Source organism: Dicentrarchus labrax, unplaced genomic scaffold (genome assembly GCF_905237075.1).
Source record: "Dicentrarchus labrax unplaced genomic scaffold, dlabrax2021, whole genome shotgun sequence".
NCBI classification, from domain to species: Eukaryota; Metazoa; Chordata; class Actinopteri; family Moronidae; genus Dicentrarchus; species Dicentrarchus labrax.
In genome coordinates this window covers 12,144,851-12,169,374 of record NW_026136707.1, presented here as the reverse complement: position 1 = coordinate 12,169,374, position 24,524 = coordinate 12,144,851, and the positions used below count along the sequence as shown (strand labels likewise).

The following is a 24,524-nucleotide window of genomic DNA, read 5'->3' as shown; positions in this document are numbered from 1 at the left end:
GTACATAAATAAAGCTTTTACACGTGCCAAGACATGCATCAAAGACATTAATTTTCCATCACAAGAGTTCCCAACATCTTTTTCCAAAGCACAAACAAGTACAAAATGTCAAGAATGATGAAGGAAGTATTTCCATTGTGGTCTCTGGAGTAAAAATAAAGATGTAAAGTAAAGATGAGTTTGGCTTACATCATTCTACCAACAAATGAAAGCAATAAATACCAGTTATCATCAGTAAAATCACTCAAATAGAACAAGGTAAGATAATTTATGAATAAGACAGTGTGAGCTAAAAACTAATGCCCACAGTGACAATGCTAACATGCTAGTGTTTAACAGGTTTTATGTTCTTCATCTTAGTTACGCATGTTAGCAATTAGCACCAAACACAAAATACAGCAGAGGTTGATGAGAATGTCATTACTTTTGTAGGTATTTGGTCTTAAAACAATGTGTTAGACAATTTTGACCTGATGGTTGCGATACTAAAGTCAGCAGATCAGTGAAGTGATTACAGTTTATCTTGAGGGGAGCTTCAGTTTCATGGCAATCCATCCAACAGCTGTGAAGATATAAACCAATATTATATTTTGGAAAAAGTCAAATGGTGCTAGAGGAAATGTAGGGAGGATTCGTCCTCTGGGAACAATGAATTCTGAACGATTTCTGTACAAAACTTCATGGAAATCCATCTAATCGTTGTTGAGCTGTTTTTCCTCGAATAATGGAGAAAAATCTAAATTGGTCAGCCTGGTCATTAACCATCATTAGTGTCATTGGAAACATGTGTTTACTTGACTAGTTCATGTCAAAATGACTGCTGTGAAAAAAGTCTATAAAACTGTAAATTAGATAGTATACGGTGGGGAGAGTGACACTTTGTGCCAATTAAGCTTGAGATCCTGGTACCATTTTGTGTCTAAGTAACACAATAGGTATTTACTTTTGGCCCCTTTTAAGTTTCAGTTTGGCCAACCAAGGGAAAAAGTTTGAACAGTCCCAATCTATACTGTAGACTGTTAATATTGAAGAATGTCAAATTGAGTAGTCGTGAAAAGTAATCAAGTTATATTACTTTAATTTTGTGATACTTGGATTAGGTAACTGACTACATTTTTAAAAGGGAATTTAATAATTGTATTAGATAAAATTTTTAAAGTAACCCACTTAACCCTGGTTTTGAGTCTCCATAATTTTGAACCAAAAATTAAGACAATGGCAGTTTGTAACTATTTTGTAGTGAAAAATCACAATCAGAATCACTTTTATTGGCCAGGTTTATGCACACATACAAGGAATTTGACTCAATGTACACAGAAAAGCATAAATAAACAGGACAACAAGCTATTCAATTGTACCTTGTCTACATTTGTAGATAGTAGACGGTGCAAAGGATGCTGAAATAAATATGTACGTGCAGGTGTTTTTATGTAGACTACATGAGATATAGGTGGATATGACAGTATATACAATATGCACAGCATGCATATGTGATTGAATTATTGTATTTATGTTTTATTATTATTTAAATAAATAAATAGTAAGGTTACTGCACTGTCAGAGTGATGGCCTGTGGGTAATAAAATGGCACAAAACAAGCTGTAGGAAACCTTCCATCATTTGTCCGGCAGGTGGCGCCGGAGGTCCGCGGATGGTAGCGGTGCTGCTCATGGAAGAAGCCGCCTGTTGGTGCTGTTCTGGGGCATGTGGCTCAGAGGAATGGGGCCGTCTTCCTCTCTGACCCTGGCCCGTCGATGAAAAAAAAAAAAAAAAAAAAAAAAAGCCCGACCGAGCGGCAGTAGGGCTGGGGATGCACAACGGGGCAGGAGAAACACGGCTTTACAGGCGATATATCAGTAATGCTGATGCCGCTGAACATGGAGTATCGCCTCGTTTGCGGAGTAAAGCGAGTGTCGGTTGATGTGTCGGTTGATGTGTCCGTTGATGTGTCCGCTCAGTGAGTTTGTTAGAGCCAGACGTTACTTTCCGTTTTTTAACCGTTGATACATCTGCAATGATGCGGGCTGTGGACGGGAGAGGAACCGCTGCGATTGTACTCTGCCTTTTGGGATCCCTTGTGTCCAAAGCTGTCAGCAAAACATTACCGGAGGACACAGCCACAGAAGGTAAAAAAATAAAAAAAATTATAAAAAGTGCTTTTAAACATTTTTATTTTGCTTTGGGTTTTTTTTTTTAAATCAAACAAACGGCTAGTTAGCGGCTATTCTCGGTGGCTAATGCAGCCGCTAGCCTGCTCGGATGCTGATGTGACCTAAAGTTAGCTAACGCTAGCAAGTTAGCTGGTGGCAAACTTCTCTCAAATGTGTTGTTTTACTGCCTCGTTTTATGTCCTTTCCAACTAAACCATTTCCCAGCCTCGTGTAGTCATATATGTGTAGTTTGTTAGTGGCAGTGACAGTAAAACATGCCCTCATATTGTCCACAATAATGCAGCAGTGGGGGGAGTCCAGCTGCTGTGATTTGTCATTTTTATCCATCGTCGCTTCATGTCAGAAAAAACACCCAACAACATGTCACAACAACAATAGTGCCAAAGCATTAAGAATCATCAGTGAAACTAAATACATTTAATAAAATAAAACACGAGAAGAGGAGGATTAAGTTGTTTAAAACTTGCTGTGTGTGTGTGTTTTGTGTGTGCATTTAAGTAAGAAGTGATCATTAAACAAACAAACAAACTTTGAGTTTCTCTGAGAAGGGAGAGACCATATTGCTCAGGAGTCTAACTGAAAAGTTTATGAATACCAACAAGCTCAAACTTTATACTTAAACCTTTTGTGGTAAAGCTACAACAAACTATTAATCTTCTAGACTGAGCAAGTAATCAGTTAGTCTGTAAAATGTCATAACATAGTGAGGAATACCTGTCACAGTTGCCCAGGTTGACATATTCAGATAGTTTCAGTTCTATCTACAGTCCTCAACCCAACTATTTCAGTTTATTATTATAAAAACAGTAAATGTTAACATTTAATAAAGGGGGAACCACTTCATTTTTGTCATTTATGGCTTTTAAAATGACTTAAATGATGAATCGGTTATTGAATTTTTAGTAGATCAATTGTTCTACCGATTTACTTATGCTCAACTTTACTTTAGTTACTTGTAAGATAAACTTTATTGATCTTCCACAGGGAAACTAAAGCAGCAGAAGTATAGGAAAATATGCATAGTGACTTAAAAAGTACTATATACATTGTGAGCATCTAATATACATAAAATGGAGGATGAAAACCTAAAATAAAAAATACTAAATGAGTGATCAGTAGATCATCTGCAGTTATGTTTTAAGCAGACATGCCTAAACCTTCTCTGGTTTCCAATGTGTGCATTTGCTGCAAGTCTTTATCTTATGTGAGAAAACTAAATATTAATTGAAGAAAATAATAGTCTGATTAATTGATAATCAAAATAATTTTCAGCCCTACCAAATAATTCACTAGTAATACATTTACAGCAAAGTGTTTTGTGATGAGAAGTTGTCGTTATAAAATATTAAATTGTACTTGAGGTAATGAAATCAGGTAGTAGGTGAAGTCTCTGCATTTGGCAGCGTTAGCAATTTAACCATAACGGGGATGTGTTGGGTGAATGATTTCCCTTCAGTGTCACAGGGTATCCCGTCACCACAGCAGCAGTGGGAAAGCTATCGTGAATCCCAATAATCTGTTGGCATCTCATTCAGTCACTAACATCAAAGCTGCCCTGTCATAGAAACTACTAAAGTGGAGCCACATCTGTTTTATCCATCACTTTTATCTCTCACTCGCATGAACACACACACACACACACACACACACACACACACACACACACACACACACACACACACACACACACACGTCAGTGTTCGCTTACATTTTTGGCTGGCCTACATTCGGGGCCCCATCACTACACAACTGTGTTTAAAGTAGAAGTATGAATGTAAACACACAGTAACTATTGCTGTAAATCAGTCAGGCTGTGAAGAAGTGAATGCAACACTGAGCACAGATTTGTCTCAAACTTGTTGTAGAGTAAGACCCTGATATTTTATGATTTTATGGTCAGTTCAGGAGTTTGTGAAGTTGTTCTGCTTTAAGGCTCTGCATTAGGCATTTTCTGCATCATGAATAGGCAAAATTCACAACAAGCTCTGGTTAAGAACAAGGTATAATTCCTATGATAATTCACAAGATTGCGGCACTTTGAAGTCTGTCCTGGCCTCTGTCTGCTCTCTGTTTTCCCCTTTCTTTCTCACTCTCTTTCTCTGGTGTTCACTTTGCCTCAGATTGACCTTCAGTTGTCCCCGGGGGGTATGTTCAGGTCGATACCGAGGACTTCTCTGGTCTGTCCAGCAGACAACATGGATGAGTGGAGCCAGACAGACAATCTCCCCGCAGATATAGATCTCACTCACATTACTGCTGCCCATAATAGGCATGGCATTGCATCTCCAGCAGACAAACATTCGCTGAAGCTGGACATGGGCTGCCAGGAAGTAAACCAATCAAATCATATTGTCACCAGCTAGCCAAGCTTGATTTTAATCACGAGATGCTGGTGTAAGTGCTAACAGGGGGGAGGATACATCAGGTCATGAGACGTCGTAATAGTTAGGGAGGGGGTCAACAACCTTCCTAGCCAAAAAGCAGAACCAGTATGTGTATATGTAGTATGTAGACTGGAATATTTGAGTCCAGTTGCTCTCCAGCTTGATAGTGGAGACCTGATCATGTAACCTGGGCTACAATGACACTGCAAGTCTTAGTGCTCTGTTGGGATTTATTGCTCAGATCTAATGTTTTTGTTTGGCTGTTCACATTATTTTTTAAAATGTGGCCAATATCAGATTCTGGTGTGAACTAGTCACAGATATGCATGCGCTACAGAACAATAACACGCCATGCGACGCACGCCACTGTAGGGTAGTAAACATGGAGGCCACTGAAGGCAGCGTTTATGGTTTCATTCATAAGCTGACGTGCAGTAGGAGCTGCAAATTCGTGAGCAGATGATAATGGGGATTAGGAGTATGTGAGCCACGTTTTTATTTTGATCTTGGCTTTTTGTGGAGTAAAGGCTGCTGTACAGAGGTGTTTGTGGAGTTGGAGTTGGAGGTGGGATTGTTACAGAAACGGGATTTCAGGATGTCAAGGGCTTTTCTTTTAACTCCCTCTGTCAGCACCTTTCCACGTAACTCTGGCCGCACACTTCAGGCGAGTGAGCGATGTAAAAGTTGAGGTCACATTACCTATATCTGATTTAGGAGACCACAGATTTCATGTGATTTCTGCTGTTCACACTGTTAAGAAAAGGTCACATATGCAAAAAAAATCAGATTTGGGCCACTTGTGCGTGCAGTCTGAACATAACCTAATAGCTGAGTCCCCTGCTGAGTTAATGGGATTGTCCCATGCTGTCTAATCTTACTTTTAATCCAGATTAACACACCTATTGAAAGCCAGTTTCTTTTTTTAATGGCAGAGTTTTAGTGTGTGTTTGTCACATGCTTTATGTGTTTTTTGAACAATGCTTTGATTTGCTTGTGTGTTGCCACATGTTGCATGTTGTGACACGTTTTTTCCCTTTTCCTGGTTGGTGATTCATACTTAATCTCACTGACCTTTAGCGTATTTCTCATTTTGTTCCCATAACATTTTTAAACATTATTATTTTTCACCACACTGAGAATCAGATGTTTGTTATTTATCTGAATGGTAAACAAATAGCTTCAATCTTCGTATTTTCTTTTGCTGTGGTTAAACAAGTTATTACATCCAGAAACACAAACAACAGCTCTGTTGGAGCTTGACATTAAAATGACATGCACTGGTGTAGTTTTTATAGACGGGAATCTGTAACAGCGGATTTGTTGACAACAGGAATGGGTAGTATTGCCTTCAAAATAATATCTATTAAAACATCTATTTATGATAAAATGCTTTACTATTTGTTTGTATTATTTATTTATTATTTAAACAACTTGCCAATGTTTTAGACTCTGTGACAAGAGCTCTTGTGCTCCTGTCACATGGTTTCTGGCTCCTCTTGTACTCAACCATGTGCTCCTGCTTGAGATGGTGAAAGAAATCTGTTGTGTTGCCCCCTTTTGCCGTTACAGTCCTTTCATTTGTTGAAGATTTGATCTCTTGTAACCAAACCAATTACGCGTTATTGAGTATTCTCTCCAGTCGGGTGCTATTAAATCATTGCAGACGAAGAAGGTTAGAGATGATGTAATTAAACGAGCGCCATCAACCCTCAAAACGGTGGACAACAGTATACAAAACGTGATGGAAATATGGCATATGTGTTTTGTTGAGGACAGTCTCCTTATCGCTCCTATCGCTCTTGAGCAACGTTTAAGTCAAATGCTTCATGTGCGTCTAAGTCTGTTTCCATTACAGTTTGACACATTTTACTTTTATCAATACACCAACTTTCTCACTCTGTTGTAAACGCACGCTTTGTGTTTGTTTGTTAATTATAATCAAAATGATTTGTTTTCACTGACATCACTCTGAACTGCAGTAACGTGTGACAAGCCATTGACTTAATGAACAGTGCGTGCTGGCGTGGCTGCAACTGTTATACTGGATGTTGTGTACAAGCAAGCGCCACGCTCTGCCTCGTGTGCAGAAAGCATCTGTTTCCCCCTTCTCTATTTGGAAGAACACCAAACCCCTTCACACACCCAGTGGAGGCCAGCCATACCAGGCATTTCCAGTTTATCACACCTCACTTTTATGGTGCAGGAATGCTTTTCTTCCTGTAACTTCTGATTAATACACCAAACACGCATTAATTAAAACTGTACTCGGCTGAAAAATGTGCACACAGTCATGCTCTCCTCTTGGGTTTACCTCTTTCTACTCACATACAAACACACCACACACACACACACACACACACACACACACACACACCCTGCTGCTTTGGCTGCTGTTGCCTGAGATAATTGGTCTGAGATTTCAGCGTTGGTCAGGCAAACTCTCTTTGATACCTTTATCCTCCATATGGTACTCAAGACACACAGATAAGGAGTCAGTGCAGCGAGGGGCAGTTATAGAGGTACTGGTTTAGCTGCACAATCGAGGTCTTCTGTCATTGTTCATCTTCTTCTTCGGAGCAGAAAGGCGACTCCTTGCTTGTTTAACAATGATGCCACCACAATAGTGATTTATTGGATGAGGATTGGGAGGGGACTGTTGCATTTGTCAGTCTGGAGTCTACCCAGGGGAGTTCTTTTAAAGTGAGCACAGCTGGTACCCCTAACAACATATCACTGGGAGTGGGGCAGGAAGTGAGGTCATGATCTCTCTCTCAACACACACACCCCAAATCTTAATGCAATGGGGAGTTTCTGTCAAGGGGGCAAATCCAGCCTTCTTTTTGTTTTCCAGTCCTCTGCTGGAACAGTACAAGTGTAATGAAGGGGAGGAATGAAGTGAAGGGTCAGAGAAAAGCCACAGAGACCAGATCTTCACACCAGACCTCTCAGGATAATGATCTGTTTGGTTTTGAGATTGACACGTTGCTCTGCCAAACCCTGTCACATACAAAACACCATAAGTTCCACCAATGCAAAGGTATCATTTGGTGCAGTGCTCTGTTTTTAGGTGGAGCCTGCACTCGGGCTGAACTCTTACCAGATTGTCAGAGTGGTTCCTCACTGACCGCAGGATCCCTGAGTGGGGGGAGGGTAGATTAGTCTAGCCAGGGGTGTGTGTTAGTGTTAGTGTTAGTGTTAGTGTGTGTGTGTGTGTGTGTGTGTGTTTGTCACGGAGGGTGGGGTTACATGAAAGAGTTATGACAAAATTCAGTTGCAGTGAGTATGGGGGAGGTGGGTATGTTTAGGTCAAGAAAGAGGGAGGGGGAAACCCTTTTAGCCTTAATCGAAAGGTCACCATGGGTCAGCCAGCAGCCAATGATCAAACAGGGTTGATGTTGTCATGTGTGCAAAGACAGAGGCAGCGTGGGTTTGTGTGGATGTTAAATTATAGTGTTTTTGTTTTTATCATACCTTTGGGATATAAAGCTGAAATTGACTTTTTGTTTGTTTTTGTGCTATAATGAACCTCACGGTATTTGAGCTGCCTCTCTGCAGAGTTCTTAATGTCCACATATCTTACTGTACACTTTATACTCACTGCTTTTAATTGGTAACTTAAGTTTTGCAGATTCAGATTAATAATACAAAATATAATCAACAAATAAATCATTAAAGGTTAGGTTAAGATAAGACTTTATTGATCCCAGAGGGGAACTCACAAGCTACCCAGCAGTATTCAATTAATTAACATGAGCCCCACCGTATCAGCTGTGACATGATTAACATTAATAACAACAGGCACTTGTACAAACAAACAGCCATGCGACAGCATCTCCTGTGGTCACACCAGATCCAAAATTTTCAAAACAAAACAGCAGCAGAGATCAATATAATTTTTAAAAAGTAAAAAAAAAAAAAAAAAGCTTGTTATAATTTCTGAGAGCCCACTGGGATGTATTCAAATTGCTTGTTTTATTCAACCAACAGTCCAAAACACAAATATTTTCAGTTCACTATCCTGCAGATTGAAATCAGTTTGACACAGCGTGACATGCAATGAACTTGTCCGGTTGTTTTTATGCCCCAAGCGCCTTTAGTGTGAGCCTTTCTTCAATCAACAGGCAGTCTGTGTAAATTAGTTTTATTCCTCCTCTCCATTAGAGAAGGTGTTTATATGTACAGTTGTTTTTCCCCTCTGGTCCAAGGCTTCTTTGAGAGAGGGAAATGGTCCATTGTTTTAGAGGGGAAGTGCTGTGGGCAAGAGTCCAGGAAATGGTCAGACGGCAGTCTCTTTGTGATTGGCCGGGATGTGGAACGCCGTCTCCATGGATTGGAGGCAAAGGGCCTGGCACTGACACAAAACCCAGTTAAAGAGATGACTGTATTTTAGATGGCTGTAATTATAACGCCACAGTGTTTTTTGTCTGTATATCTATCTACTTCTGCCGTCTCTTCACACCAGCACTCAGATATATATGTGTATATATACCCAGCTCTGTGAACACTCTGTTTATTCACAGAGGTGACTCTGAAGGTTCACCTGAGCGATGCCAGCACTCACCAGCCCCTGGGAGGAGCCACGATACAGCTCTTCGCCAACCACACTTCTGTAACCACGGAAACCTCATCAGCTGATGGCAACTCCTACCTGCGCTTCCCCTACCGCCTTGGGACACCGCTGGTCGTCACTGCAACAAAACAGGGCTATGTGCCAAACTCTGTGCCCTGGAGTCCCTCCAGATTACCTGGTAGGTGTGTGTGTGTGTGTGTGTGTGTGTGTGTGTGTGTGTGTGTGTGAGAGAGAGCTATTTTAGGACAAATGCGTATCAGGAAATAGGCACTTTTAAATTGTGAGTGTTGGCTTTCAGGTTATTGATTTCCATGTGTGCTGCCTGTTTTAATGTGTTATTGTGAAATAAGAATTGTGTGAGTTTGTGCCAGGTGTGTGAGCTAATGATAAGTGGAGTGCTCCATTACTAATTTATTAAAGTAGATGCCAAACCCCAGCAAGGGGGCTGCTTAAGCTTCCCTTTCACTAACACACACTCTCACTCACAAAATACCTCCCAAGAGGCTGCCGCACAGTGTGTATGTATGTGTGTACGAGTGTGTTACTGAGGGGGGTGGTTATTATGAGCCAACGGAACGGCGGCCAATTGGATTATCACGCTTACCAGCTCTGAACAATGGAGGAGTGAAAGGAAGGAAGGAAGAGGAAAGAAGTGCAGTTTGCTGGGTCAGACTTGTGTCCTGCACAGCAGACAGGATGAAAGCTGGACTATTAAAAATGAATAAAGATGGTTTAATGACTTGTTCTGTCTGATAATGATCAGTAAAGTGGCCAGGTAGATTGCAGTTTGTTTCTTATCTGACTGTGAATTCAGTCAGTCCGCTAATGTTGTTTGTACACTTGTGTTGTGTTGTTTGTGTTCCAGTATTTTCCTCCATCAGCCTGGACCTGCTACCAGAAAGAGCTGCTACTCTGATGGTGTATGAAGATGTTGTGGAGATTGTTTCAGGCTTACAAGGTATGTGTGTTTGTATTTGTTTGTTTTTTGCTCATGTATATTTGGCTATATGTACTTCTCATAGTTTTTTCATCTTAAACAATTAAAAAAACAAAGAACACGCAACTCCTTTTTAAAAAGAGCAGATTGATTTAAAACAAGTCCCACCACAACATCCATTAGTAGCTGTTCTGGACCTTTCAATCATATCACACAATCTTCCTTAGCAAATTAAGTTAAAATCTCAGATATTGACGAGAAATCTTTAGAGATACTCAGAAAAAAAGGATATTTAAGAATCTACAAATCCATGACAGTTTGGCAAACTGCAATTGAAAGCTCCAGAACAGCTACTAAAGGACCTTATGGTGAGATTGTTTTGTCAACTACTTTTCCAGATCAAGAAGGAACTTTTAACTTTTTTTTACTGACAGAACCAAAAAAGCTTTTCTGACTTTGTAAGCATAAGCGGTCTTTACCCTGATTGTATGTTTCCGTACAATCACTTCAGCTGCAATAAGACATTGATCACTGTCACAGTAAACAAGGTTTTCTACTTAACTCAGTATATACTTTGGGTAAAGAAAAAGTCGGCATTTGCAAGAAAAATAAGTTGTTAAACTATACTTTCTGTGCCAAAAACTTAATTTTTAAAACTATATTTTTGCTCATGTATTTTATTTCAACAAAATAAACGCTCACAAATTCACATGTATACAAATAATTAGCCCTACCTACACATTAAATGGCCTAATGTTGAGTAAGATCTGATAGAAAAGATGAGGAAAAATCCACCCTCCTCCATCATGCACAAAAATGAAGTCTGTCTTTGTTAGTCAGCCTCTTTGTTAAGGTGTGTGTAATTATATTAGATAAGGATTTCTCACTCATGCACAATCAATAGTCTCTTTGTCTGCTGGGTCTTTTGTGTGTCTGTGACCGACAAGGGAGTAATTTAACGTGTCAGCTGTGTTGTCTGACTAAAAAAAAAACAACTTCACAGACACAGCACACATAAAAACACAGACACCATTAACATGTAAACCTCTCGAGTACACACTGCCCACAGCACGTGCCAGAGTGGAGAGTAGTTTCTGCCCTCTGTCCAACACACTCTGTTTGTCACGATGTTGTGAACTTGGGGCCCAGGGGAGTGATAAACCTTGGCATGTGGCACGAGGAAAGAGAATAAAAGAGGGGGAAGAGGAGGTGGTGGAGGATGATATCGTGTGTGCTGGAAAGTGGGGATGTGGGTGGAGCATTTGGAGAGAATAAGGGAGAAAGGGGGATGGGCAGAGCAGTGTCCAACAGAAGGAGGAACAGATGAGGTGAGAGAAAAGTGGAGGGAAAAAAGACAAGAGTTGAGGAAGGGAACTCACAAAGAACAGAAATGGGGTCATTTCCTCTCAAAAAAACAGAGTCACAGGAGGAAAAAAACACTCACACCTGAGTTTCAAGAACAAGCCTTAGACTGAGACATGGAGGATGAAAGATGAACATACTGCAGAGCTAAAATTCATGTCGAGTGCAACTAGAAACACAAACACAGTGAACACTCGTACACAGCTGGATCTGTGTCTCACTGCTCAGGAATGTGCACTCACAGTCAGACCACAATGACATCACCTTGCTGAGTCGAGCTACATGCTGTTTTTTTACTGTTTATTTCACTTTATCTATAATTTGTTAATGTCAGGACTGGATTTGAGCCAGCGATGGGGAGAAATGAAAAGGAAACAATTAATTTCACAGTAGAATATCAGAAAGAAGCATCACACTGGCTGAGAGAAAAAGTCGAGTGAGGCATTATCTTGACTGTATTGATCCAGAGTTACCTCCATTAAGCCTAATTTGATGGCTGAATTTATAAAAGGGCATTAGGCAAAGACGAGGAGAAGCCAATTGCCTTGTAAAACATCCTGAAACCACATCAGTGTGCAAGATGGACTGTTGCTGTCAGTTGAAAACCTTGAAGCTTCAAATTTTGTCAGATTTATTCACAGAATTTAATTTGGAAACTGAAGTAGGGAAACTTGTTTAGGTTTAATTACTCTCTTTTGTTTTGTCTAGGTTGCCTTAAAACTGTCCTTGTTGTACAGCCCACCTATAAGGCAGAACAATATACACATTTTAATATTTAAATTACTTCATATTATCCTTTATCTTTCCTTTTCTAATTATTAATCTTTATTACACACTAGCCTTTTTAGCACAGCCAACCTCCACTTCACTGCACATGTAGGATGAGCATTTGACAAGTAAAACCTTTGGATCAAGTGAATCAAGTGCCATTCATGAGTGAACAACATCACACTTAACCTACTTTGATCAGTCCTAAAATCCAAGTAGGAACAACTGAAGGATAAATCGAGCAATATTGTATATTTTTCTTTACCTTTACCCTTTATCTTTACGCTGTCTGTGGCATTCAGCTTTAAGTCATCTACTGAAGATGAAAATCTTTAAAAATGAGTTACCACTATATACATTTATTTTTAAAGAACAGATTAGTTTTAGTTTTTAGCAACTGTTACTCAAAGAAGACTAATTAGGGCACTTTTGAGGAGTTTTCCCAGCAGATTAAGACACATTTGGTACTATAACGAGTATTAACTGCAACAGGACGGTGCATGTGGGATTGACTCAAAACAAACTACAGTGCCCACAGCTGTGTTGCTCTTTGAAGTGTATTTAGCACAAGCAATGGTCTTTGGCACAGAGGAATAATCGGTATCAGGCTCTGCCTACACAGGCATTACTTGTTATAGGATCAAATCATTATTGGTTTTGGTCTTTTCCAGAGATTTGTTAACAATAAGATATCAGCAGCCTCACATTTTATGATGTACTGCAGAAATCTGGTCTTTTTTTTATACTTTTCATAATAATAAAGACAATATTAATAGATATTTTAAAAGAAATGTTTGACAGTGGTCAGCAAGAGTGGCAAAAGCTCGATCACAACCATTGACTGTAAATAATTAGTGAGTTTCTGGCTTTGTGAAGTGAAGTCCACGGGGAAGTGTCTTAAACGTGCATTATTTCTAATGGCCAGCTGGGGGCAGCTCCATTGGCTGCAAAACAAGAAGTCTGATAGTATTGAATCTTATGGAGAAATCACCCAACTTCTCACAAGTTTTATTAGGTCAGTAAACAGTTTCCTAATGAGTTTATAAGAAGTACCTCATTCTTGTGGAATTGTTTGTCTTTTATCAGAGAGCAGTTAGTAGAGAGATGACACGAAACAACACACAACAGAGGTTCCTGTCCGCTTCTGAACCAGAGGCTTTGCAGTTCATCATTGGCTTCTGAAAACTTAGGCCACAAGGACAAAAATTAAGAGACAAATTAGAAAAAAACAAACTTGGGGCCGTCCTTGTGGCATGATGATGTAAGATGCATACCAGTTAATTGCATCATTACCGGTTTGATTTCTGTTAGTGCGTGGGAGTGTCATCTCCTCTTCTTATGTACCTTATCTATCAACCATCTACTACAGAAGTGAGGGAAAAATGCCAAAAGAGCATTTTGAAATTGGTCGAATACTGAAACGTTAACAACACTGAATTATGCATTCAACATGTCCATGATTTCTGACAGCTGTCTGTCACTCCTCAAGGTCTCAGGCATCAGCCCAGTGTAAATTTCCAGCGCAGAGCTCTGAGTCTTCCTTCCAACACATCCTACGCCAACCTAACCGCTCTGCTCACAGTGGCCAGCACCCCCTCGCACATCCAGCATTTCCCCCACCTGCAGGTCCTTAGCGGCAACGGCACAGGTGAGGCTCAAACTGGGGTATGGTAACAGCACAAAGGAGTTCAAGACTCGACCGTACAAATAGGGAGAGGAGGGAGAGTTGGGGCACAGATGACAGGGGAGATGGCAGAGAGGGGGTGGGAAGTGAAGGGAATAAGCTGTGGTACATCAGAGAGACTCTACCCTGGAGAGGCCTCTCTATCTGACCTCCTGAAACACAATAACCCCTGTGTGTGTGCTCTCTGTGCCCGCACCCTTTCAGGTGATCTCATCCACATCTTGATGTGTGTTTGTGTATGTGTTGTATGAATATATATATATATATGTCCTTTCTCCTTCAGCTCGAATACCCATCAAAAGCTCCCCCTTCCCATAGCACGTTCCTTCTCCCTTCAGGCAACACGAGCATACTTTCTGCTTTGTGACACTTTCCACCCTCAGTCTCTCAGTTTTTTCACTCTCCACCCTGCTTCCTTCTTTCCTGTGTTTCACTTGTTTTCTTTCCTGTCTGTCTTTCCCCTGACAACTCTCCTTTATCAAAGCTTTTTTTATGTTACTCCCCGCCCCCCGCTGTCTGCTCTTTCTGCTGCTTCCCCCTCCTGTGCACCTTATTCCCACTCCCGTTCCTTTTTGCTCCTTTTCCCTTTCTTACACTCTCCTGCCTCTCTCACAGGGACTGAGAAGAAGTTTGAGTTGACTCCTGTTGCAGCAATCTCTGTTCACTTATTGGCCAGCGACGGAGTGGAGCTGCAGGTGAACGAGCCAATCACGGTCTCCATCCCCCTGCCAGCTGACAGTGGCCTGAAGGAAAATGATCACATCCCTGCTTGGAGATTTGACCCGCGCTTGGGTATGTACTGACAGAACCAAAAAAAGCTTTTCTGATTTTGTAAGCATAAGCAGTTTTTGCATCAGCATATCTGTGTTTGTATCTTCCACTAAGCTCTCTGAAAAATGACCTCAGCCCTTTTTTAAAAGTGCAGTGTAGTAATATATTTACCTCCTATGTAAATGAGACCTACTTCCATGGGTGAATGATTTATAGAATTATTAGATTAGGAGCATTAATGCAAACCACATGCATATATACAGTGCAGCCACTTGTAGAGTGATGAATTTATTCAGTCATAAATAAATGACCAATTTACGTTATTTAGCAAATGAAAACACAAATACTGCAACACATCACAAGATTTGCAGTGGATGCATAATCTGCTGGAGCTTAGTTAAATCTTGAACTGAACTAAATAACACTTTGACACCCCACACCCCTCCACCTTCCACACACACACACACACACACACACACACACACACACACACACACACACACACACACACACACACACACACACACACACACACGGAGATAATAAATGCTGTTACAGAGAGCAAAGGGCTCTGTGGAGCTGGCTCCTACAGCAGACAGCCTTCAAGTCTCTCCTGACCCACTGATTTATTTCAGCAATCTTAAATCTGTGTTGTTTGATGTCCCACACTGTGACACACCCAGATCCTCTTGGACAGGCTGAGCTGAAAGACGGTGATTAGATCATCAGTTGAGTCAGACGTGTCTGCACTACAAAACATCTCTTCTCTGTGTACATTAGTCTCACATTTCCAGATCTACTGTATCTCTACATTACGTTTGTGTTGTGGCAGTGCAGCAGAAAGGTCTGTCAGGACCTATTAAAATTCTTCTGGTGAAATAAAATGTAGTGCGTCATTTGATCTAGAGCTGAAACATTCATTCGATTAATCGCTTAGTAGGGAAACGGAATAATCTGCAGCAATTGGCCACTTGGGGGAAGCAGAAACAAGCTGTGAACACAACATCATATCTTAAAGGTCCAGAGTGTAGGATTTAGTGGCACCTATTGGTGTAGTTGTCAATCTCCATCGATTCAACCTCCTTCCAAGACAAAAAGGAGAAACTATGTTGGCAGCGAAATGTGCGAAAGATGTCTGTTTCTAGAGGCAGTATTTGGTTTGTCCCTTCTGATCTATTGTAGAAACGTGGCGGCCTCCGCGGAGGCCAACCCACAGCATCTGTTAACAAAGATATAGTCTGGCGTGTGGCATGTCATATACTGTAAAGTGTGATAGATTGTTAGATAATGTGACATTTACTCTTGTCGTATTGATTTGACACAAATACCAGGAAATCCCTTTATTAGATGACACATTTTCTAAACAGGCTCTTGTCAACTGGAAGAGAAAGTCTTTCCCCAATAGACTGAGGCCTACTAAGCCGTTCACATGTGTTGAGTCAGAACATTATCAAGAATAATGGGCCCGTTGTCAGCGGAATAATAAACATCTTCTACATTAAACATGTTTTAGTCATAATGTGTTTTGAGACTCACATTTCTCTGAATCTACTCTTAGAATACTCTTTCTAAGCAATTGGGCCAATCAGTGTTTCAGTGTTTAAAATGTGGACCATCTTGTGATGGTTTTAAGATCTCAACATCAAGAGCATATAAAAAGGGCTTTGATAAGAGCTGAAAGAACACACACACACACACACACACACACACACACACACACACTTGTAGCCTACGCACAGCCTGTAAAAGTGAGTATTTCCACAACAGAAGCCATCCCCGGACCCCTCTCTCTGGGCTACATCTTGTGTTCCTTAGCAACCCACCAAATAAATAACACAACAGAAAGGCCCGGCTGCTGATTGAGTTTCTTCACAGAGCGGTCAAGTGTGACAAGTGTGGTGTGTGTGTGTGTCTGTCTGTGTGTTATTTCTGTGTTAAAAAACAAACACAAAGAACAAACTTTGATGTCTGTCTGATTCCGATTCCTTTTGGAGGAATACTTGAGGTTCATAAAAGCTCGCTCACAGAAAAGCTAGTTTTGTTTACAAAGTGCACACATGGATGACACACACACAAAAAAAAAACCTGTTTCTCTTGTATAACTGACAGCCTCTTTGTGACATGTTAATAGAGCGTGGGGCGAAATGATGTCATATACAAGCAGATCAAGTTCCCCTGTTTGTGTGCATAATTTGTAAACAGATGAACCCTTTATCCTGAGAGGGATTTTTTATTATCTATATACATATTTGTGGGCTTTATTGGACAGAAAAGTCCAGGGAGGGCAGGAAAGGGGGGAGAGAGAAAGAGAGGGTGACATGCTACTGCCGTAAGGACTCGTACATCGGATGCTCTACCAGGTGAGCTACCAGGTCGCCACAACCAGAGGGGATTTTAATGATGCAAATAAGGGCCGCTTCCTCAGATTGCTATCTGTGAATGATTAAATGTGAACAAAAAAAGACCCAGTGTCAGCTGCGTTGACTTTGCATGGATGGACAAGAAGCAGAAGTAATATATAGGCTGTATTGACATTATACGTATTTGCACTGAGTCGAAGCAGTCGCTGGTGCTGTCAGCAGTGTATTGTATGGAAGCGTGGGAACGGAGTCATTAAATGTCTGTATTAAAGAGGTCAGTCGCACAGAGAGAGGACTCCCCTGTGGAAACAGGGAGACAGAACCATGGTGAATCCTGGCAGTGCTGGCACAGGGGTTTGGTTAGTGCGTGTGCATGTGCTCGTGTGTGTGTGTGTGAGTGAAGTGCTGAGTCACACAGCCTCTTTCATGTCTCTTTGCTTGTGTTTCTGTTTGTGCCCTTTCCCTTATCTCTCCTTCCATTCCTCCTCTTTGTTTCCTCTGGTATGTTTTTTCCTTTCCAAGCTCTTACATATTTGCCTTTGCTCCATTGAATATCCTCTCCCTCACTTTTTTGTTTCCTCCCTCCTGAAGATCGATGTCGATTCCCGACTACTTGATGTTGTATAACTGTGAATAAACATACAAAGTAGTGCTCACCATGCTAACCCTGAGACCCAAAGGAAGTGTGAAGGCACTACTGAATGTTTCCTATTGGAGCAGATTTACTGTGAGCCAATCAATCAGTGCCATTGGCTTTGTTGTGGTGGTTGGGCACTGGCACTGCTGGAGCTGCTATTGTGCTCCTATTCTTAGGCTGCCAGTGACATTAGAGTGGGCATACTGCCTCCTTGTGGGTATGTTAAGTACTGCCAAAACACTCCCTTACTATAGAGCTTAAATCTGCGTTTTACCAGCTATTCATCAGGTTGAAAAGTCATAAGAAGCATTGAATTGAGTTTCCTTTTTAAAAAAAAAAAAAAAAAAGGCGTTAGAAGATATTAAAAAGTCTTACATTCGATTTACTTATCCAGTCATATTAATAATAAAATGCTTTTTAACCTGATTGCAGCCTGTCTGGTGACATTATGAATTAAAAGTTGATTGTGTGCGCAGGAGGCTGTTAGATCAATGACAGTCAGCAACATCAGACTGTCACTGCTGCTAGCTACAGTAGCTGGTAAGCTCATTGTCTCAAATGAATTAATTAAGTAATTAATCATGTTTAATCAATCAATCCACTTTATGCTCCTTTTCCAGGTCCAGGGCACATTAATTTAATTGATTTTATCATTAGTGGTGATGTGATTATTTCTACGTCATATCATCCCTACTAGTTTTCCATCATACGTTCATATTTTGGTCGGTATGTTGATTGTATGATTGTAAAAACAGGTATGAAAAAGCCTTTTGTATTATAGTGTGGTGGTCTTAAAAAGTCTTGAAAAATTTGTTTACTTCTGTCACATTAACAAATTCTTAGGCCCTAAACATAAATAATTTACACATGACAATCTAATCTAATCTAAATGTAGCTAAGTGGAGTGCTGTTTATTCTCTACTGAGTTAATGAGAGTTTGGCCATGTCAGTTGTCACTTTGTTGTTAATGCACTCAGTGAAGGTGGCTCTAATAAAGAATAATTGTTGGGAAATTTGATTTCAAGCTCTGTCTGTCTGTCTGTCTGTCTGTCTGTGTCTGTGTCTGTGTGTGTGTGTGTGTGTGTGTGTGTGTGTGTGTGTGTGTGTGTGTGTGTGTGTGTGTGTGTGTGTGTGTGTGTCTGTGTGTGTGTCTTTGTGTGTGTGTGTGTCTGTGTGTGTAGGTGCCTGGATAAAGAGCAGTTGGGGTCATGTGCAGAGGGAGGGGAACCAGCTCAGTCTGACCTACATTGCTCCTCAGCTTGGATATTGGGTGGCCGCCATGTCTCCACTACACTCAGGTGAGACTCTACTTAGATTATAGGTATAGTCATAATTGTAACAATTACTAAAAGAAAAATGTGAGTGAAACCTGTTTCAGCTCATCTTTTACATCTTTTTTTTTTTACAGAATTTGCAGTTTCTCTCTTCCTCACTTCTTGTCTTTCCAACAGGTCCAGTGTTTGCGAAGGACATCAGCACGTACCACACCATGTTTCTGCTGGCTATACTGGGAGGCATGGCCCTCATCCTGCTCTGCCTGCTCTGCCTCCTGTTGTACTACTGCAGGTGTGTGAAACATTTTCCACAATATGTCCATTAAAACGGTCAGAAGGAAACAGAGGAAATATTTTAACTGTCAGGAATATACAATCATATGAATTATATTTTATACATGTGAATGTACAGTAGCTGACTATTTTAGGGTTTATATTTTGTGTTCTTGTCCAGTATACTTTAGCAACAGCATAGGGTATCACATTAGTACCAGTATCTAAGTTTGTTTTGTATCCCTTCAGCGTCCAGTGTCGTGTCTGAAAACAATCTGTCCTATTGTCAGCTGAATAAACATGTTCATCTAATTTGGATATTGGTGTCAAATGAACACAATGATCATCTTTTACGTCATCCTCTTTATCCATTCATTCATTCTTCATTTGTGATGTCGGTATCAAATAAATCAAAATTCACATGAAATAAGCAGTCTTTGTTTACAGCACAATATGTGTAGTGACTGAAAATTTAGATACATTTAAATACATTTAAAAAATGTAAACAAGGAGACTCCTACTGCACAAGTATTAGTGCTCTTCTGCTGTTCCTTTTTTTTATCACAATATTTGTGTAGGGAAGAAGTATTTAAAGTCAAATATTCCTCTGATTTAATCATAATCTTATGTGTCTCTGTGTTGTGCAGGCGTCGTTGTTTGAAGCCTCGAGTGTCTCACCGCAAGCTCACACTCTCCTCTGGTCTGGACAACAGTAAGAGGGACCAGGCCACCTCCATGTCCCACCTGAACCTCATCAGCAACGAGGTATGTCTGATTTACAGAGAATCTCTAGTCTATAATCTCAATCTCTAGTCTACAATGCAGGTCTGAGGGAATATCAAACAGAGGAAGCACTTAATTAAAACCTGGCCTCCTTGGTTCAAGCTCCCAGTGTCAGGGACAAATCTGCCTCAGACCTCTCAGGTCCTTAAGTATGAAATTAAACCCCTTCAACTTCCACAGAGTTGCTGTACTGTAGCTGAAACCTTCATCTAACATCTCTGTGGTGGGCAGAAAAATGAATTATTTGATAAATATTATGTTTTCCTTGGTTTGTGTCTTTGTTATATCCTGATAATATTTAGTATATTTAAGAAGTTTCTCACACAATATTTTGTTGTCTTTTGGTGCAGCTGGAACTTGTTTCCACAGCTACTGAGCCCGACATGACTACACCAATGCTGAAGCCTTTCTCATACGAACGCAATCAAGACAATCAACGTCAACACAACATAATCCATCACAGCAAACACAGCCGTTCGTCTCTAGGCAACAACAGCCACCACGGCTCATCTCTTGGCAATCTTACGCCCCGCAGCAGAGACTACCGGCAGTCCGTGGAGACGTTCCAATTAAAGGCGGCCCTTTCAGCCGGAACAGACAGGGGCTACCGTCAATCATACACCTCCGTCTGCTCATCCAGCAACCTGATTTCAGATGCACTGTCGTCAGCCAATCACGGTCAGGTGTCGGCTAACCAGCTGAGCAGTGTTGGTATTGTTGACTGCGTCTCACCTTCCTCTCCTCCTCACTCCCCCAGCCGAGGGGAGGGGTGTGAGTGCAGAGCTACGGACTACCTTCTGTCCCGCTCTGTGGACCACCTGGAGCGTCCCAGTCTCCCGTCGCTTACTCGACCCGGTCAGCTGCTCTGCTGCGGCTCTGTGGACCTCCTGAGTGGAGGAGAAGGCTACCCGAGGGTGCGTCCCACACTGGTGATCCCAGCACACTACATGCGCCTCCCTGGGGAGCACCCTCTGTCTGGTCAGGCCCTCCTGCTGCAGACTGACCAGCAGAGTGACTTGGAGACCATCCAGGCCGAGCTCAATGCCTCACATTCCCAACAGCCCCTGGGGCAAACCCCCACCGACTGCACCCCAGGTCCCACCAAGCAGGTTGACGGAGAGCATCGTGGCCTGTCGGAGTCTTTGTCTATCCCAGCAGCACTTGGGGAAACGGGTCTGGTGGAAATAAACAGTGAGGACACCTTGTTGGCTGAAAAGACTTTAATGGAGCTAAGAGGAGGGAAGCCTCTTCCTCACCCGCGAGCCTGGTTTGTCTCACTTGATGGACGCTCCAACGCTCATATTCGCCACTCCTACATTGACCTCCAGCGGGCAGGGTGCCACGGCAACTCGCCAAGTGGAGGAGGTCAACCAGGTAATAGCAGCGGTGGGAGGCGTGGCAACGGCAACGATGCCAGTCTGGACTCTGGCGTGGACCTGAACGAGCCAAGAGCTGCCCGCAGGGGGAGAGACGGAGAGCGGGAGGAAAGGGAGATTGAGAAAGACAGGTCGAAGGGCACAACACCTGCCATGGCGTACACTCAGCTCGTGTATGTGGATGATCTGGATGGAGGAGGCAGCGAGGAGGAGACGCCTAAGAGCAGCCCACAGGACAGTAAAACAGGATCCATCCTGTCAGACAAAGCGGAGGGGCAGAGCGGGGATCAGGGGCAGGAGACCGTGGAGGGGAAAAGAGTGGAGGGGGTACACATACAAGAGGAACCACCCTCACTTTCCTCTTCATCCCCTTCTTCTCCTCCTCCCCTGCCAACACCAGAAGAAGAGACTTTCAGGACTGATCATGCACTGCTGTCAGTCTCTCCTGTCGACGATGCAGCACACGAGGATGGAGAGGAGGAGAAGAAGAGTCCCTGGCAGAGGAGAGAGGAGCGACCTCTGCTGGCCTTCAACCTTAAATGATCCACAGAAGACCACTTAAAGGACAGGCTCACATTTTCTCATAATAGAATATGTCCATATCTACATTAAAAGCGTTCCTCTTGTACATACTCGCTTTTCTTAAAGCGATTTCAATATAAGTGATGGGTCCTCGTTCGGTGCAAAAATTAACTCTGAAGTTCAGCTGAAGGGAGAGATGTGAAGATACTGTGTGAGGTAAAATGCCACAATTTGAGTCGAAATCATACTAACTAACAGGCACACATATTACATATATTTTTAGACTCACTGTCACATACACTTCCTGATATCATTATCTCCAGTGAATAAACGTGCCTGGTAATGTCCTGTGTATGGTTAATGCAGGTCTAATAGATACTGTGTATTTTCCTGTACCGATATAGCACGGTGCTTCATTTGAGTTGCATAAATGAGGAACAACTATACACCAAATCTACACACATTAAATGTATGAGAGCACAAAGAGGGAGTTTTATCCTAAAAAGACTATAACTTGAGACAGATAGTAACTTCAGCTGAACTTTATTGAAAGATTTCTACACAGAACGAGGCTTTTGGATTTTCCCCTCCGTCTCTTACATTGAACTAACTTTAGGAGGAATCTCTTTGCTGCTGGTAAAGACAAGAAGAATAATTTTGGTGGCCAAAACCGTTTCATTGTACATACGGACATCTCAGTTTTGTTTTGAGATAGACTTGGAAAATGTGAGCTTATCCTTTAACGACGAGTTTGCCCGACCTTAACGTGAAGTATAAGACCATTTAAAATGAAGCCCTTTTTTTTTCTTAACATAGCACTGAGAAAATATTTCAGCACTGGGATCCCTTCTAGTCCCGAACATGAAGGGATGATTCAGATCCTTCATGAACTTCCAGGTCCCCTTTATGAAATGACCACTGTTGTCCTCCACTTTGTCCTCCTCACCACACCCCACGTAAACAGACCACTCATCGTGCACGATGTACACATGGCCTGAGGGAGACAAATGGACTTTGGAGGCAAGAAATTAGAATATTTTATGCACAACAAATATATGCCTTTTTTTTTTTATAAATAGCCTTGTAAGCATAAAGGAACTGTAGTAGAAACAGATGTTGGGTGGTTCTCACAAATGAAAGACTACAGGAGCCTTTTTTCTCGAGCCATATTGGCCCTCAGTCCACTGACTAAAGAACTGGCGACATTATGACCCTAATTTAGCAATTCTGACAGATTTTTCAGGTTGTGGAGCATCTGTGCAAAATACGTTAAGTGATTCTACTCTTTTCACAGTTAGGGTTTGATTCTTGTGTAGAAACGCACTAATAAGGCTTTTGATTTCCTGTAGTCCTGTTCTTTGAATGGTTGCTAGAATTTAATCTGGCCCGTCGAAAGGCTGCATGGGTGTTTTCACATGATCTATGCAGGGGATGAAGTTTTTGGACTGAAGAAATTAAACCACTATCCGCACTGCAACATAATCAGATAATGTGACACACCACTATGCTGGTGGTTAAGAATATAATACCACTACGAAACTGTAGTTCCACCCAAAAATAATTGTGAGGTGTGATATATATATATATGAAGGGTTTTGTAATTGTTGAACCACTGACTGGCATATTTTTTGCTCTGAAGGCTATGCATCACTTTTATACGGCTGCTTGAGATGCCTTTTTTTGTAATTTTAATCACTATGATTTTAATTGCCAACATGAAGTATTTTACCCGAAAATAGGCTATTTTATTTCTTCAAATATGTTAAAGGCTTTTATTTTTCACCCGCCTTATTGTTAGAGCTACAAAAACAAATCCATACTGCATACGTTTTACCTGAAGCCAAACTATTTTTGCATGCTGTGTTTTCACCTTAATTTTTATTTTATTTTTTACCACTTCCTCATGTTCCAAGTGCCTTTGAACAACCTGACTCTACAACAGATTTGTGGAACAGATTACCTTATTTATTTCTCGCCTTCTTTTGCCTCTCTCCTCTACCTCAACCCTCTCTTTCTCTCCCACCTGTGACAGAAAGCATGCAGTAAACTTTCCTCAGCACTAGCGTGTTACAAGCTACACTGCAGACATCTCAGAAAATGTCTACCAGCTGCTGCAATCGTAAAAAATCCTCTACAGTAATCAGCAAGACACCAATCTCTCTTAGCAGTTAAGGATTTACAGAAGTTTTCAGTGCAGCATGGGATAGATAAAGCTAAGTGCGATTGTATGTGAAGCTAAACTGCAGGTCACTTCAGTGCGTTTTCTTCTTTTTGTGTTTTCAGAGGGTGAATGTTTGTCTCGACTGTGTTCGTGTGCACCTTGGTTGGTGGTAGTGTTCATCTGCTGCTGGCTGTGAGTTTGTGTTGTCACACTGTATGTTTGTGCGAGACCGCTGAGAAATAATCAACATACATTCATTCGAGGTTCATATAGTCATAGCAATCATATTACAGAGTGTGTATAGTTCTTTCCTGTCCTCTACCTGGTCAAAATGATGTGTGAGTTGGTGTTGTGAATGGCCTCTTCTCTCTTAGTATCCCACAGCAACCTCCAGTTCTAGCGTGGAGTTGCAATACAGCACCCTGAGTGTGTAACTTGGTTGCTTGCATTATATTTGAAGCCTATTATTCTGAATAAACAGCCAAACTGGA

General features: G+C 41.4%; 1 protein-coding gene across 1 annotated transcript; it reads left to right on the top strand.

Moving 5' to 3' along the window:
* The first annotated feature begins 1,684 nt into the window (after positions 1-1,684).
* On the top strand, positions 1,685-24,524 carry fam171a1 (family with sequence similarity 171 member A1). Its single transcript, XM_051406647.1, has 9 exons — positions 1,685-2,126; positions 9,076-9,303; positions 9,991-10,083; positions 13,682-13,840; positions 14,492-14,668; positions 18,826-18,942; positions 19,096-19,210; positions 19,839-19,956; positions 20,325-24,524. Exons 1-9 carry the CDS (start codon positions 2,015-2,017, stop codon positions 21,891-21,893), a joined length of 2,688 nt encoding a protein of 895 aa, XP_051262607.1. The 5' UTR covers positions 1,685-2,014; the 3' UTR covers positions 21,894-24,524.